The 16,539-nt window shown below is 39.2% G+C and overlaps 2 protein-coding genes across 2 annotated transcripts in view; one reads left to right on the top strand and one right to left on the bottom strand.

The window, feature by feature from the left end:
* The window catches only part of igf2bp2a (insulin-like growth factor 2 mRNA binding protein 2a), a 67,360-nt gene extending 55,976 nt beyond the window's left edge, over positions 1 to 11,384 (top strand). The window contains 4 exon segments of the mRNA XM_051959098.1: positions 673 to 747; positions 939 to 1,070; positions 3,286 to 3,399; positions 6,504 to 11,384. Coding sequence (XP_051815058.1) covers positions 673 to 747; positions 939 to 1,070; positions 3,286 to 3,399; positions 6,504 to 6,602 — 420 coding nt within the window. The 3' untranslated portion in view covers positions 6,603 to 11,384.
* On the bottom strand, positions 11,385 to 16,404 carry tmem41aa (transmembrane protein 41aa). Its single transcript, XM_022213582.2, has 5 exons — positions 16,117 to 16,404; positions 14,880 to 15,030; positions 14,213 to 14,374; positions 13,321 to 13,459; positions 11,385 to 12,931 (listed from the first exon to the last, which is right to left on the bottom strand). The coding sequence occupies exons 1-5, from the start codon at positions 16,287 to 16,289 to the stop codon at positions 12,711 to 12,713; spliced, it is 846 nt and encodes a 281-aa protein (XP_022069274.1). The 5' UTR covers positions 16,290 to 16,404; the 3' UTR covers positions 11,385 to 12,710.
* Between the last annotated feature and the right edge of the window lie 135 nt (positions 16,405 to 16,539).

Here is a 16,539-nt window from a genome sequence, read left to right as displayed (position 1 = left end):
AATATTCTATATAAAATTGAGTAAAATTGAAAATGAAAGTTATTTATAAAGATACTGTAGTAAACCTGTTGACATGCGATAAATCCACACTTGACTCACACAGTATATTAAATAACCCAGAAAGCCTTGGAGTCTTGTCATTTCCTCCTTTCTTCAGGAGGAAATGACATCATGTGGAGCAGGTCATGTGATTTTTAATTAACACACTTCCTTAAGAGGTGTTTTTGTAATGGGTAACTTAGTTGAAAGTGATTTCTTGGACACAGATATAATTTGTTATTTTCCACATACAATTTGATATTTTGCCAAAAAAGAAATATCTGTCATGATTATCTCAACTTTATAAAAAGAACACAATCAAAACTATTTTTGAATCAGCTCATTTTATTATTGTTAAGCTAATTCGAAGGCGGCTGTTATTAAATTCGGACAGTTATTTAGTTGGCCATTTAGTGATATCCAATCATTTTTTAATTAATAAGTGATTCTTTCCTTAATAAATAATTATGGAATTTGTAAAGACAGGATCATAATGAACATAAAAAACATTAGTATTTTACTTACTTTTAATAAAAATGTATGCAAGATTTATCCCATGGACTTCAAAAGTCCCTCAATTATATATTGATGCTGGTAATCGTACTTGTCTACCCATCTCTCTCGCCATGTTAGATCGCCCCGGCTGAGAGCCCAGACGTCACCGAGAGGATGGTTATCATTACTGGAACCCCTGAAGCTCAGTTTAAGGTACAAACACTAAACATGTGTGGCTATACTCAGGAGTAATCAGATTTATTCATAAAATTTTAAGGGAATTCAGGTGAAAGATTTAAGCTCATTCATGCGTCCTTCCTGTATTAGAGTAAACAACAGTGGATCACTGTGTGTCCCCGTTTTCCCCAGTCTCTCCTTGCCTCACACCCTCCTCTGTATTCCAGGCCCAAGGTCGGATATTTGGGAAGCTGAAAGAAGAGAACTTCGTCTCAGCAAAGGAGGAGGTCAAACTGGAGACGCACATCAAGGTTCCCTCGACTGCAGCGGGCAGGGTCATCGGTAAAGGTGGCAAGACGGTGAGTGGATGCTTAAATTTAACAAAATTGTGGTCAAGGCGGTAAAAAGCAGGGACATATTTGCTTACTTTAACAGTGCAAGTTACAGAAAAGCACTTTTTAAATAGACTTCATGATTATTTCTGTTAGAGTAAATACCTGAAATGTTGATGGTAAAAGGGAATTAATGTGTCAGATTTTCTGTTAACTTTTCATTTGGGATCTCTAGAAGTAATAGCTTAGTAAGAAAATAAACAGAGCTGATGTTTGTTCAGCTTTTATTATTCTCATCTAGAAAATTTAACTCTTTTGAAGACACCGCAAGAACAACAATCTATCGGATAAATATAACTCAAGCACGTTTAATAAAAGTGAGCTACTATTTCTATCTACACACGTGGACAAAATTGTTGGTACCCCTCAGTTAAAGAAGGAAAAACCCACAATTCTCACTGAAATCACTTGAAACTCACAAAAGTAACAATAAATAAAAATTTATTGAAAATTAAATAATCAAAATCAGCCATCACTTTTGAATTGTTGATTAACATAATTATTAAAAAAAAAAAAAACTAATGAAATAGGGCTGGACAAAAATGATGGTACCCATAACTTAATATTTTGTTGCACAACCTTTTGAGGCAATCACTGCAATTAAACGATTTCTGTATTTGTCAATGAGCGTTCTGCAGCTGTCAACAGGTATTTTGGCCCACTCCTCATGAGCAAACAGCTCCAGTTGTCTCAGGTTTGATGGGTGTCTTCTCCAAATGGCATGTTTCAGCTCCTTCCACATATGTTCAATGGGATTCAGATCTGGGCTCATAGAAGGCCACTTTAGAATAGTCCAACGCTTTTCTCTCAGCCATTCTTGGGTGTTTTTGGCTGTGTGTTTTGGATCGTTGTCCTGTTGGAAGACCCATGACCTGCGACCGACACCAAGCTTTCAGACACTAGGCAGCACATTTCTCTCCAGAATGCCTTGATAGTCTTCAGATTTCATCGTACCTTGCACACTTTCAAGACACCCTGTGCCAGATGCAGCAAAGCAGCCCCAAAACATTACTGAGCCTCCTCCATGTTTCACCGTAGGGACAGTGTTCTTTTCTTCGTATGCTTGGTTTTTGAGTCTATGAACATAGAGTTGATGTGCCTTACCAAAAAGCTCCAGTTTGGTCTCATCTGTCCAAAGGACATTCTCCCAGAAGCTTTGTGGCTTGTCAACATGCATTTTTGCAAATTCCAGTCTGGCTTTTTTATGAATTTTTTTCAGCAGTGGTGTCCTCCTTGGTCGTCTCCCATGAAGTCCACTTTGGCTCAAACAACGACGAATGGTGCGATCTGACACTGATGTACCTTGGCCTTGGAGTTCACCTTTAATTTCTTTGGAGGTTGCTCTGGGCTCTTTGGATACAATTCGAACGATCCGTCTCTTCAATTTGTCATCAATTTTCCTCTTGCGGCCACGTCCAGGGAGGTTGGCTACTGTCCCGTGGGTCTTGAACTTCTGAATAATATGAGCCACTGTTGTCACAGGAACTTCAAGCTGTTTAGAGATGGTCTTATAGCCTTTACCTTTAAGATGTTTGTCTATAATTTTTTTTCGAATGTCCTGGGACAATTCTCTCCTTCGCTTTCTGTTGTCCATGTTCAGTGTGGTACACACCTTTTCACCAAACAGCAGGGTGACTACTTGTCTCCCTTTAAATAGGCAGACTGACTGATTATGAGTTTGGAAACACCTGTGATGTCAATTAAATGACACACCTGAGTTAATCATGTCACTCTGGTCAAATAGTTTTCAATCTTTTATAGAGGTACCATCATTTTTGTCCAGGCCTGTTTCATTAGTTTGTTTTTTTTAAATAATTATGTTAATCAACAATTCAAAAGTAATGGCTGTTTTTGATTATTTAATTTTCAATAAATTTTTATTTATTGTTACTTTTGTGAGTTTCAAGTGATTTCAGTGAGAATTGTGGGTTTTTCCTTCTTTAACTGAGGGGTACCAACAATTTTGTCCACGTGTGTACATGAGAACATTTTTACTAAGTTGAATTACAACTACGAGTGCTCCACGTCTGATATCACAGTTTTTGTTGTTTGGTTTTATTTAAGAGTGTTTCAGTTTAGCATAATTTGATACTTTGTCGGTGCGTGAGGCCTGTGTGTTTTGTAAGCGATGCTGGAGGTGAAATTCAAAGCCGGATCGTGACCTCTGCTGTCTGTGTTTCAGGTAAACGAGCTGCAGAACCTTACGAGCGCAGAGGTCATCGTACCGCGGGACCAAACTCCTGACGAGAATGACGAGGTCTTTGTGAAAATCAGTGGGCATTTCTTTGCCAGCCAGGTACAGAAGAAAAAACTAAACAGACACAGGAGTTTTGTGGCTCTTTAGTTTGCTGTGGTCATAATTTGCATACAGTACGCACTGAAATAATGGCTGCATTTGGTGATAATGCTGTGGGAGAAAGCAGACGGTCACAAAGTGCACAGAATACACGTCATGCATCTATCAGTGAAACTTATGTCCAAGCGACTGTGTTAGGTGTCATCACAAAACCTGCTGAAGTGTGTTCCTCTTTCAGGCCATCTGTTCAAATCTTCCTCACATGTCTGTGTTTGCTGCAGCGTGGTTCTTTTTGTTTGATGTCTGTGCTTATCTTGACTGCTGGAGCAAATTGTTTTACTTTGTTATTCATTTCAGCCGGCAGTGTAATTTGTTTCACTTTAACCAGCTAGAATTAAAAGTTGTCTGGCACTAGAGACTCACAAACAGGGTCTAATATTTCTAAATTAAACCCATAACCAACTTCACGTGACTGTGTAACTTTATACGAGTAACAACAATTAACTGAAATAGAAATAAAAGACTTTACAATTAAAAAAACTGAAGTGAAGCATGTAATTGGTAGTTAATTGTTATTCTGGTTAATCTGGCTGATTAGATTTCTTCTCAGGTTGAAGGTAGATGGAGCTACTTTTGGAAATGCTACACTAGATTGCATAAACTATCAGAAAAGTAAACAGTGTGGAACTTTTCCACGGCGACAGGTGTGAGGAAAATGAGGGAGATATCAAACAAAACCTGGGTAGAACACAAATACATTCCTGAAAGGAGCTCTAATCAGGCTTCAAAGGTTCAAATTCCAGCCTGGTGTGTGATTCATAGGAGATACCTGTAATAATATAACATGACTCAAGCGATGACTTGTTTTAGACATTAATAGTCTGGCAAACTCTTTGTTGTGGTAACTCTAATTAAGCTAAATCACAACAAGCAAGTGCTCATGCTCCTAAAAGCAAGATCCAGAGGTGTAAAGTGTCACTCAGTCTTATCGGGAAGTCTGTCTGGCATTTTCCTCCAAGCAGTAGGAAGAAATATGTGGGTCCAGTTCTCCTGGTTTTGTCTAACTTTTCCAATTCGAGGCAATCCAAGACCTCCACACGATTATTTGTGGCCCTTCAATAGACAAGATAAGACCTTCTGTGCACTCCAAGGCCTCAGTGTCAAGCTGGCTTTCTTCTACAAGTAAGAGCGGAAGAGAGAAAAGCCTTCACATGAGAGAGCACACAGTTGGTATATGAAATATGCAGAAGAGTAACACACCTAGTGTGAGCAATGCATTTTATAAAGCCAGGAAAAAAGCCCTTCACTGTGGGAAACAACAACAACAACAACCTCCAAACAGATGCCTAACACGATGAAAATTTCAAGTTTCGCCAACATTTGTATCGTGCAGTGAGGCAGCCTGCTATGTTTTCCAGTGAATTATACATTTTAACGACATGCTCGACACCCTGTATGCAAATGTTCCACCACAGCAACTCTCCTGTCATTGTTTTCAGGGGACTCTGTTTCTGCATCTTGGTCTCAGATGACAAGATGACTGTGATTAATTAATATAAATACAAACAAGCCAGAGCTTTTCCCATGTAGGAGAATGATAATGAGGTGCAGCCGGAGCATTCTACACGACCTAGAGAATGGTCACTGTATGCAAGAGTGATGCTAGAGAAAGTACAGTTTCTAATGGGCTGGCAAGTTTAATTTATTTCCCAAACTACCTCCATAAAAACTAATTGTTATGAAGCATTTCTTCTTCCATCTGCCTGTGTGCAAAGTTGATTAACAGCATACACTATTAAATGCTATTATACTTTATTTATTCTGCCTGTTACTGTTGGAGCTGGTGTGAGCATTTTAGCGTTTGTTCGATTATCTAAGCTCCACTTACTAGCTTTTTCTTGGACTTTCAACCATAATCACATGGTCTTCATGTGCAGATGGAGTTTGCTGAGTTGTCATAGAGATGAATCTGTTCACTAGTGAGCTCAGTGAAAGTGCTGCGGTTGAAATGATAACAAGAAGGCAACATGTAGGCCCGTCTCCATGGTGACTGAGCAAACAGTGTCTGCTGCTGAACACTGTGTTGCACAGTTTGGGGTTTATTTGTGGAATTTTCATTCAGTTTTTTAAAAGTATTTAATCTATCTGTTCAAATTCAGTATTTTTTTTTTTTGCAAGGGCCTTTTTAAAATTAGTTTTAGACTTTTCATATAAACCAGAACAAGTAAAACAAATAAAAAGACACACAGTCCAAGCGCTCCCTCTTGCTGCTTTGGAAATATCTTGGTCAATACATAATAATATATAATTGTGGGACTTTTTGTATCATAGTTGACATTTTTGCTGTTTTCAAGCCGAAAATCAACATGGCCGCCTCTAACCAAACACCACATGGCATTTTGACAGAAAGATACTTCTAAAATATTATGCAATATATATACAATATACAATTGAGCAAAGTTGAAATTGAAATTTATTTATAGAGATAATGTAGTAAACCTGATGACATGCGATAAATCCACACTTTACTCACACTACTTTATATTAAATAACTCAGAAAGCCTTGGAGTCTTGCCAGTCTTTTCTTCAGGAGGAAATGACATCATGTGGAGCAGGTCATGTCTGGAATTAGCACACTTCCTAATTTTATTATTTTTGGCTAATTAGAAGGTGGTTGTTATTAAATTCAGACGGTTATTTAGTTGACATTTTAGTGATATCCAGTCATTTTTCATGAATAAGTGATTGTTTCTATAATAAATAATTTGGAATTCGAGAAGACATCATCATAATGAACATAAAAAACATTAGTTTTTTTTTTTGCTTTTAATAAAAATGCATGCAAAATATATCCCATGAACTCCAAAAGTCCCTCAATTATATATTGACCATCTATTTATGACGATTACTGTCAGTCTTTCAGATACATTATACATACTGGGCCAAACATAATCATTTTGCATATACCACTGAAATAAATCAGACAGACATTTTTAAACAATTCTCATTTTCTATCCTTGTTGTGAAGTTATCCTCATATTAAACCTCATCTTTTATTGGCACTCATTTGATACCCTATCCTGCATGTGCTGTGTCTCCTACAGACTGCACAGAGGAAGATCCGGGAGATCATTCAGCAGGTCAAACAGCAGGAACAGAAGCACCAGCAGTGCGCCGCCGTGTCACCGCACCACTCCAAGTGACCAGCGAGGTGGCTCCAGTGGGCACCAGCCAATGAATGTAGCCCTCCCAAACGGACAGAGACCTACCCAGACTAAGGCCAAGGCCAAGGGGGACATGCAGGGCAGACCAGCAGCACCGGGATCAAAACCAAAGAACTTCGCTAGGGGGGAAACAAGTGAGAGCCAAAGGCTGAGGGCATTGTGTGCACTGCCAGCCCTGTGAGAGCAGATAAGAGTGGGAGAAACCGTACTGATACAACAAAATAAAAAGACCAAAAAAAAAAAAGAAAAAGAAAAATCGACAAGAAAGGTGGAAATGGCAGAGAATTTGGGAACTGTTGTCTTTACAGTTAAAAAAAAACGGTAAAACAGGAACTAGTATGTCGCCCTGCATAACGTTATCTCTTTAGTTGGACTAACATAGGCCTAACAAACAGATAAAGCAACTCTATTAACACGAGCGTATAGGAGGCATTGTGATTGATATTTTGGGTTAGAACGAGAGCGAGTGACAATGAACACCTTCTCTCACAAGCGTTTGAGATATTTAGATTGTGAGATTAAATATCCTTAGCAGTATTCATACAGAGTAGTAGAAAAGTATATTGATACACACTGAGAGTATGCACTGTTATTTTTCTATGGAAATGACAGTATAGCTCGGTGTAGTTTTTAATATTTTGCTTGTTCCAGAGATTGATTGGGCTTTGACAGCCACATACGGCGGTTTCCCTTGTTTGCTCCCATTTAGGCCACTGAAATCAAAAAGAACACCCCTATAAGTAAATATGGTGAATGGTTCTGAGTCTTTGTAACAAGCCTGTGTGTGTGCCAACGCAAAAGATAACGTCCCTTCCAAATGTCTCTCACCATTCATATCTGATGCTACACTTTTTATTATTGTTTCCTTCTTTTCTGCAAATTTCTGCTTCACCTTCTCATCACTCTCCCTCATCTGGCATCGTGGTTTTTTTTTAAAGCGCTAAAAATATTTGTTGTCAAGAAACACTTTTTTTCGTAGCCTTTTGATAACCTTAAACTGACTGCCACTTTTGCTAAAGAGAGGTTAATGCAACCGAGGGATTTTTTTTTAAACCAGTAAACTGGTGTCACTCTTCCATGCTGTACAGAAGACGATGTCGATATTCATGCTTGTTGTCCTGATAGCTAAAAAAAACAAAAAAACAATCTATAGATGTCTCTAAAGACACTTTCCTCAACAATCAGAGCAAAAATCGGCGTCTTAAAAAAAGAAAAAACTAAAATGGTGCACCTTTGCTAGTTACAGGTGCTTTTTTTTTTTTTTTTTTTGAATGTGCACCGCCACACGCTCGGCCTTATGAGGACGTCACGAGGGCCAACACGAAGTGTGAGCTGAGGGCCCAGAAAAGGGGGGAACAGGGTGAAGGGAGGGAGGGTGAGGGTGGGATGGTGCAGACTCTTGGTGTGTTGGGGTGGCAGTGAAAAGATTCGGGGTTAGAGCATTGGGGTGGGCTTTATAGGGAGGCACTGTATGACCTGTGGTACACACACAACCGCAAACGTGACCGCAGCCGCGTTTGGCTTTAACCCTCTCTTGTCAGGGAGCTTTCTAAAATGGCATGACAGCTGTGAATGTACGATATGCAGCCTTTTTAGAAAAATATCACCCCCTGCCGCGTCCAGCAGGCCAGGCCAGCGGCACACGACACACAGATTGTCATCCTCACGCTCGCTCTTTTTGTTTAACTTTTTTTTTTTTTTTTTTAAATCTTGGTTGTTTTATTTTGGCGAGCTGGCCGACTGCTCTGCGAGCACGCTGGACATGCAGGTCCTGGTGTCCCTTTGTGCTTTACTTTGGAGACCATGGAAGCTTGTTGCCTTATTTTGTCACCTTTCAGACATTCACCCCATCAGCTTCATCTTCCAGACGCAAGGTTATTGCCAATACGCACAGCTTCCTCCGTGTGTGTATGTGTGTGTGCGTGCGTGTGTGTGTGTATATATATAAAAAGAGAGAGTAATATTTATGAATCTATTTTTTCCTATTTTGTGATGAGAGCTATTGATAAGAAACAAAAAGAAAACAAAGTCCTTTTCTTTTTTCCTCAGTGGGACACTGCCATATTATTTTGAAGGGAAGTGTTTATTTTCTTGAAAACTAGACTATGAATAATAATATAATAAATAAAAACCTGAAAAAATAGGAGAACAGTAAAGTGAACCACCGCGTTAACTTTGGTCAGGATGTGAACAGTGCGCATGTCAGTATTGTGATCTACCTCAGGCTTCAGGGTACCTCAGTCCAATCTTTCATTTCCCCTTTTTCCACATTTTGTATGCCTTGTTAAATGATCATTTTGAGCGTTTCTAATTTTCTTTTTTAATTAAAAAAAGAGAAAAGATTTACAGTAAACTCTACACTCTTCAGGTCCAGCCGACTAGTGAAACTTTGTAAATCGTAAATCGTAGTCAACTCTGTTGGACTGTGTTTGCCTGGACGCCATACAACCTCTTAATGATACACGTCAAAGGATATCCAAGCCGATTTTGCTAGAAAGGAATGAAGAGCAGGATCTAAGGGGTACATACCTGCCCGATGTGGTTCTGAATGTGGATGTTGTGTACTGATTTCACCATCAAAAGAAAGATACAAATCAGTTGATATAAACAGAAACTAACCAACTGTACCTCCTGTTTTTCCCAACTGTACCTCCAGGTTTTTTGAGACTTTAGAGAAAAAAAAACTATGAAGTTTATTCACTTGTGGAAAAAAAAAGAATTTTATAACAACCCAACCCAATCTTACCAGCTCTATTTGATATCAGCTTACTCTGGGGTTGATTTGAAGAAAATACAAAGCTGCAAAAATACACTGACAGGACTCTTGAACATGGTGTAAAACCCTAGTCTTCTGTGTAGAATGTAGAACAACTCTAGTCGTTGAAATGTCACTGTGTACGACAAGATAACTGTATATCTGTAAACATGTACAATAGAGTCACACATAAATGCATCGTTTTCTGTCTCTCTATGACACTTACCAGTCTGCAACTGCGTTGTGAGAGATGGTGGGAGAAGTTTAGAGCGTCACAGCTTCCCTCAAACTGACCTCTAAATGGTTTTCTCATCAATCTACCGATTAAGATTTTTTTTTTTGTTGTGCTGTACATTTCAGAATTACCTCTCTGAATCCAAGGCTGACTTTAGTTACTAAAAATCAATGTAGGGCAAAGGAATTAAATAAATGAATGATATAGTGAAAGTTAGCGTTTGTCTTTGGACTTCTTTTAACTGTTGAGAGCTGATTTTACTTTTCGGAGGGCAGACTGTTGTCATCAGATGAGGTGGATTATCATTTTTGTCCCAGTGAACACAGACTAGCAGTGCTAAAATAAAAAATAAAGGTCTATCAAACTCACACAATGCCTGAGGCGGTTTCAGCACGCCTCTCCACAGCCGGTACAGTACCTCATACGATGACGATAGCTCAACAGACCTGATTCAATTACCCTGACCTTACCCATACGAATGCAGTACGGTGCTTCTAGTCGAATGCATGACTCCTGTGGTGGTCTGCTTCACTTTAGTAGGGCATGTCTTGGAGAAAACGGCTTTTCACAGTAGCACTGGAAATCGTAGTTTGTCACTTAATGGTTTGTCTGACTGTCAGGAGCAGTTCTTTTTTTTTTAGAGCAGTTTTGAAGTTGAGGCTCTTTTCTTGCATTGCAGAGGACTCTTCAGACTCTCTCTCTTGTATTTTTGGCTCTTTCTAAGCGCAGGTTTCCCTCTAGCTGGTTTGGTTTCACTGTGGTGCTGTTCGAAGTGCATCCGGGTTGTTGAGACATCTGAGCGCCAACCGCGGTCTGAGGCGAAACCTGTAAACATAATAGTAACCTTTTCTTTTACTTCCAGGGGATTGGTGTTTCTAGGTTTTGTGGGGTGTTGCTAGGCATTAATTTTCAGTACCATAAAACCACAAATGCACACATCACCGAGGGTGTACAGTGTTGTTAGTCATATCACACAGTGGTTGAATAGCTTAGGCTTTATTTTGTTTTCTGTTGATCGGGTTTTCTCGTCATTTACACTGATTAAATAATGTAGTCTGGAGCATAGCTGGGATTCTTTAATATTCATTCCTGTTAGATCACTACCAGTAATACTAGCTGTTAAATTGTGGTTGAAAATATCCTAGCTAGGATTTTGAACAGATTTGGGAATTGGAATGGAGAAAAATGCAAAGTAGTTATGCCTGTTTGACAAAGCAGAAGGGTGGACAGAGTAACCAAGTCTGAAGATAAAGCTGATTAAACTTGTTCTGCCTTTGTGACTGAACAAACCAGAAGGCATTCAACACCATCCAGCAAATGTGGACACGGTGGTGAAGGATTTAGTCTGGTCAGGTGTAAGCAGAACCACAGCAGTGTTTTTTGTCCTATCTTGTTGTTAAATGAGAAAATGCAAAGCATTGCATGAGACTGATTCAGGCGATCCAGTATGTACTACACTTCATATAGCACTAGACTTTTGAATAGTGGTTTTACATGGATCCATTTCTTAACTGCATTTCACCATTTGGGAGATTCCTTTTGTTTCCTCAGTAGGTCACAACCCTCAAGTCCTACAATTCCCACAGGCCAAAAGGTCCCAAACACCTCAAGGTAATTGGTGACTGTGAGCTGGACAGACATATGATCCATTTTTAATATATCTCATGGATCCATGCCTTTCTGGTAACAGCCATGCTGTTGTTTTGAGTTGTGAGTGAACTGTATTGCTGAGCAACCTGGATCTGAGCAATAAAGATTATTTGAAAGAAAATGCTTTTCACATGTTTTATTTCAAAGTGTATACACCTCTGAAAAAAAGGTGCTGCATCCTTTACAACTTGACATACTACCTAATGTCACAGCACAAACTGTGAGTTACGGTCATAAAGTGGAAATTAAGCGCTCATTGTTACAGATTTCAGCAGCTTATTGATAAGACTGAGACTGGAGAAGCCACATAGAAATGTGTTGCTCTCAAATTTGTGATCATGTTTGACTAATAAATGAAGACACATCCCTTTTGTTTGCTGGAATTCCTACTTTATGACCGTTTTTGTGCGCTGTTCCTGCTCCAGCTTGTGACTGCGGACAAAATTACCATCTGTTGATTAATGAAACCTGTGTTACATTTAAAAGAATTACCTCTCCAATGAAACATTTCAGAAAAAAATTCTAATTTTACTTCTTACCCACACAAACAAAGAGTTCTGAAATAACACTTTCTGCAGTGCAAACATTTGAGGATCGGGATATTGTTAAATAAAACATGGACCATAAAAACAGGCAGCAAAGCCAGGTTTGCAGCAATATTAAAGCTTCACATTGCCCAAATTAACCACACATTCACTTTCAAAAAGGAATAATCTGGAATATATTGGCACGGTAAAAGTCTTGTTACTCAAAATGACCCTGGAACGTAGAACTGATTTTCCAAGAAGCTAAATCTAGTCTCTAAATTGTACAAATTTTGTGTTGGTTCAGAATTGAAAAATAGTAAATACTGCCCTATGTACCTTTTTACAGTTTATACTGAAATTGCAAAATGTGATTGTCCAACAAAAGCTGAAAAAAGTTTCTGCAAACAATCAGGAATTCACTTAAAAATACACAAACTCAACAAAACAACTGTCTGAACCATTAAGTCTCCACAAACATGTTCATATCTTGAACATTTACAATTTTTTTTCCCACGTCCTTGATGGAGGTAGAAGTTTGAGTCAAAGCACTGCTTGACAGGCACTTTGAACACTGGCTGGACGTTTACATATAACAGTAGGTTGGTGACTGTTAGATAAAAAAATGTCCCTCTCTCCATATGATTACTGTACATTCATGTATTTAAACTATGTCATCTGCGCTCACATGTTGCACAGAAACATTTGGTAGCACAAAATACTTGAAATCCAAGTGTCACTTTGAAAAAGAGACGATCCCTTCCCATCTCCAGGTGACTTTGGAAAAGTAAAACGCTCCAGAAAAATGAAACCTTTCCACATAAATATTCCCAAAGTTTTTTCTGAAAAGTCACCACTTTAAATACATTCGCTCTTGAGTCCTGAAGGCATCATGATGCCAATAAACAAACTCCAGTAGCAAATCACTGGACCTTCTTATCTGTGATGAGTCCGTTCTGTGCTTGGACGTCCAGTTTGAGACGCTTCTGACTGAAGCGGCGGATTAGAGCGCCGGGCATCAGCGCCATGCAGGCGATGGCCAGCAGCTGCAGGAGACGTTCCCAGGAGAACAAGTCGTCCAGCGACGACACCTCAGACAACATGACGCCCGTCTGGACGCAGATGAAGTTGTATGGCAGGAGGCCTAAGAAAGCAGACGATAGATCAAAAAGCTAATTTATAATATTATTTATAATAAATTGAATTTATTTATAATAAATATTGGTCAATAACAGTCTGTGGAAGATGGATCTGTATATAGCACCTTTTAACCGATACAGAAAATGTTCAGTGGAACAAGAAATGGTAACATAATCATTGTAGCGGACTTCTGTATTTATATAATTAATTCAAAGTTGAAGTGGATTTTCATTTAGTCTCCAGTATTTTGCATAGTCAGTCGGATAAACAACCTGCTTTGATTTTCAAGTGTGGCCTTCCTGAGTACAAAAGGTAAAATTTAATGAATGTAGAGAGTCTGGAAGTACATAATTTACTGACAAGTCATCGATTAAACAATCAGTGTGTGCTTACCGATGAAGACTGAGCAGAAGAAGAAGGTGATGGGGATGTTGACAATCGGGGCAGACATATTCAGAAACCAGTTGGGGGTCATTGGAAAGAATCTCAGGAAGAGCAGAAAGAAGAACAAACAGTCCTGGTTCTCCTCCACCTGAAAGAGAAAGAGCTGAAACGTAAGTAGGCAGACAGTACATATAATTTACTTTTTTGTGAGCTGCGCCCGTTGAAATACAAAATTGTTAGACTTGGGTTGTACGGTGGGAGGAAGAAGTCAGCAATCGGTGCTGTCAATCATCATTTAGTTGATTATCTGAGACAAATGATCCACCAAACAGGTATTTGAAATAGTGGCACTTTAATGCACTCCTTGGCTTATGAATTTGGACGTTAACTGCTAGATCTGCTATGTTAAGACACACGGGCTCAAGGATGCTGCGCTAAAGACGACAAAATAAATGTTTAACATTACGTTGCCTATTACATGCTTGAGTTGAGATTGAAGCATCTGTAATTTGAGAATTTGTTGTATGCAATTATACCCGTCTGCCTGTGAGCGATTCATCACAAAAGTACTTTAATGAAGCATGTGGGTTTCACTTCCATAGCAACAATGTCTAAATATCCTGACAACACATCACCACTTGAACTGCTGTTGTATGATAGTATAGGATCAACCTTAAATGTCATAATTTCTCTCTGACATGTCATAGGGAATATAGCTCGAGACACACAGATACGGCCAGAAGAAGCTTCTCCTCCATTTCTTGGATGCTGCAGTGACAAGTAGAACTCGTATGATCGGTTACACACAAAAACGATATGGACACTCAGCAAAGCATGTTACTGCGAGAACAGACGAATGTTGACAGCTACGACCTTTGTTTCCATGGTGGCAGAGACGTACCTTTCTCTGTAGCATGGAGACTTTATCAGGGAAGAGGTTCACAATGTAGCGCTTTCCGAAGGCTTGGGACAGGAGGTAGCACATGGTAGAGCCCACAGTTGTGAGCACACAGGCGAGCAGCAGTCCTTCATACGGTCCAAATATAGCTCCGGCAAGAATGTTCTGCACAATGACAAGCGGAAACCAAAGGCCTGCGTTACCAGACATCATCACTATGTGTGTTAAGATCAGCTCTGACACACACATCCACGGTTTCTCTGTGTTTGAAAGGAGAGAAATGCTTTGGGATCCAACAGCACTGCAAATGAGGAAAGAAATAGAGAGCAGTCAAGAGTTCTGCAAGTCTGACAAGCCACTGTCATTTGTATTGTTTGAATATTTTTATTCTCTGCATCACATACAGATCGAGGGCCTTTTTAGTTTCTCTTGATCTTCCATGCAAGTCTGAATTCTTTTACCAGGCCTGACACTTTCTTGGCAAATTTCAATCCACACGTCATATTTTCCTCAAACATATTTAAACATACATGAATGCTATGAGTAACTCTTATGCAGAGATATCACGTAAATTACTTTAGTCATGTTTTTAGACATCTAACGTAACAAATGCCTGCTCTGTTGTCATCCAGTCTGATTACAGAGAGCATTCTTACTATTTTTGCCTTACCAGGAACGAGGATCCAGGAATAGCAAAGGACTGCTTGTAGAGATACGCACTACAGAAGAGAAGCAGGACATATCCAGTGTGCTCTGTCTTGTAAAACTGCAAGAGTTCAGCGAGTTCCCGCAGCTCCTCCAAGTCCGAAGGGAACTTCAAGCTGTGAGAACATCCAGACTAGAGTTAGTTGCATCACTGACATAAAAAAGTCTTACTGCAATTGAACATATTTAAATATTGACACAGTACAATCAGCAATACAGCAATACCAACTCATTTATAAAACAGTATTTTGAACCAGTAAATTAAAGGCTGATGATATTTGGGTTTTAAAGTGTCTCTACAAGCCAGTCCTCTAGGATGATTTGGGCATATTTTAAGGGATCAGCACGAGCTGGAAAAAATCTGATCAAGTGCAGATGCTTTGTTCTGTTGCATTCAGTTGTTATGTATATATTGTGTTTTGTCCAATGTTGCTAAACTGCTTTCTTTTCTGACTGCCAGCCTTGACAGTTGATGTAAATAGACATTAAACTGAATTTGTGATGCATTTTTATTATGTTTCCTTTAATCTGCATGAGTTAAAACAACAACACAGTTTTGTCTGACAGAATATACACATTACCCCAGGATTCCTATGAAAATGTAAGTTGATACTTGAGGACATGACATAGAAATAGTTCTCTTTCCAGTAGTTCTCTGCTGTATATATTAACAATAGTTTCTGCTGATGTCATTAATTTAATTGATGCAACGTAGATCTACAGCAGCACAAAAAAGGGAAAGGACTGATTGATGAAAAATGATTAACTTTAATCCGTTTAAGTTTTTCCTAAAGCAATCAAAACAAGAATAACGTGACTTTTCCATTTTGACCTGATGATCTTCGCAGCTACTGTAGCACCTAAAACTCCACAAACAGGACTGATCAGCTGCCTGCAGCTCAATCCACTGACAAAAACAAATCCATTTTTACTTTAGAGGTTTCTTCACTGACATACTGAGACACTTTAGAAAACACATATCTGTCCACAGTAGGAAATAAATGAGGTTTAAGACTGGAATTCTGACTTTTCAAACCAACCTAGAGCTAATGGTTTCTGTACATAGTATGGGGCGCTAACATTAGCTACTACTGATAGAGTGGTGTACATTTTGAATATGCTTTAAATATCAAGCAAAAACGTTCATATTTAACTCAGAGACATCTTTTATCTTTCTATGCTAACAGCTAGCGGCTAGTAACCTGCTGGGTTCCTCTGAGGTGTCAGTCTCCTCGGACTCTGCCTTCTCCACATGTTCACTCTCGGCACTTCGAGGAGGGCGTCTCCGTGGACCCGCAGGGAGATACAGGGACAGCGAATACAGATACAAGCTGGCCGCGGCGACAACAACGACTAAACCGACGAGGGAGCGCATGTTCCTCCTTTTGCTAGCCAGAACAACGCTTCGCCTCCTCCGGCTTGTTATCAGTGAGAACAGCAGCGAGAAGAAGCGACCTACCGCCGCAGTGACATCACATCCCCGTATTAACCATAGACTGTATTAACAAACCCGCGTCAAATATTTAATTTTATTTTTTTATATTTCTATACTTGAGTGGAAATGTAGCACATTAATGCCCTGTAATTACATATTACATTATGATATACTGGAATTACATATTAAT

The sequence above is a fragment of the Acanthochromis polyacanthus genome, chromosome 14 (assembly GCF_021347895.1).
Source record: "Acanthochromis polyacanthus isolate Apoly-LR-REF ecotype Palm Island chromosome 14, KAUST_Apoly_ChrSc, whole genome shotgun sequence".
In the NCBI taxonomy this organism is placed as follows: domain Eukaryota; kingdom Metazoa; phylum Chordata; class Actinopteri; family Pomacentridae; genus Acanthochromis; species Acanthochromis polyacanthus.
Note: the sequence above shows the minus strand (reverse complement) of the source record. Positions and strands in the feature narration are given on the sequence as shown.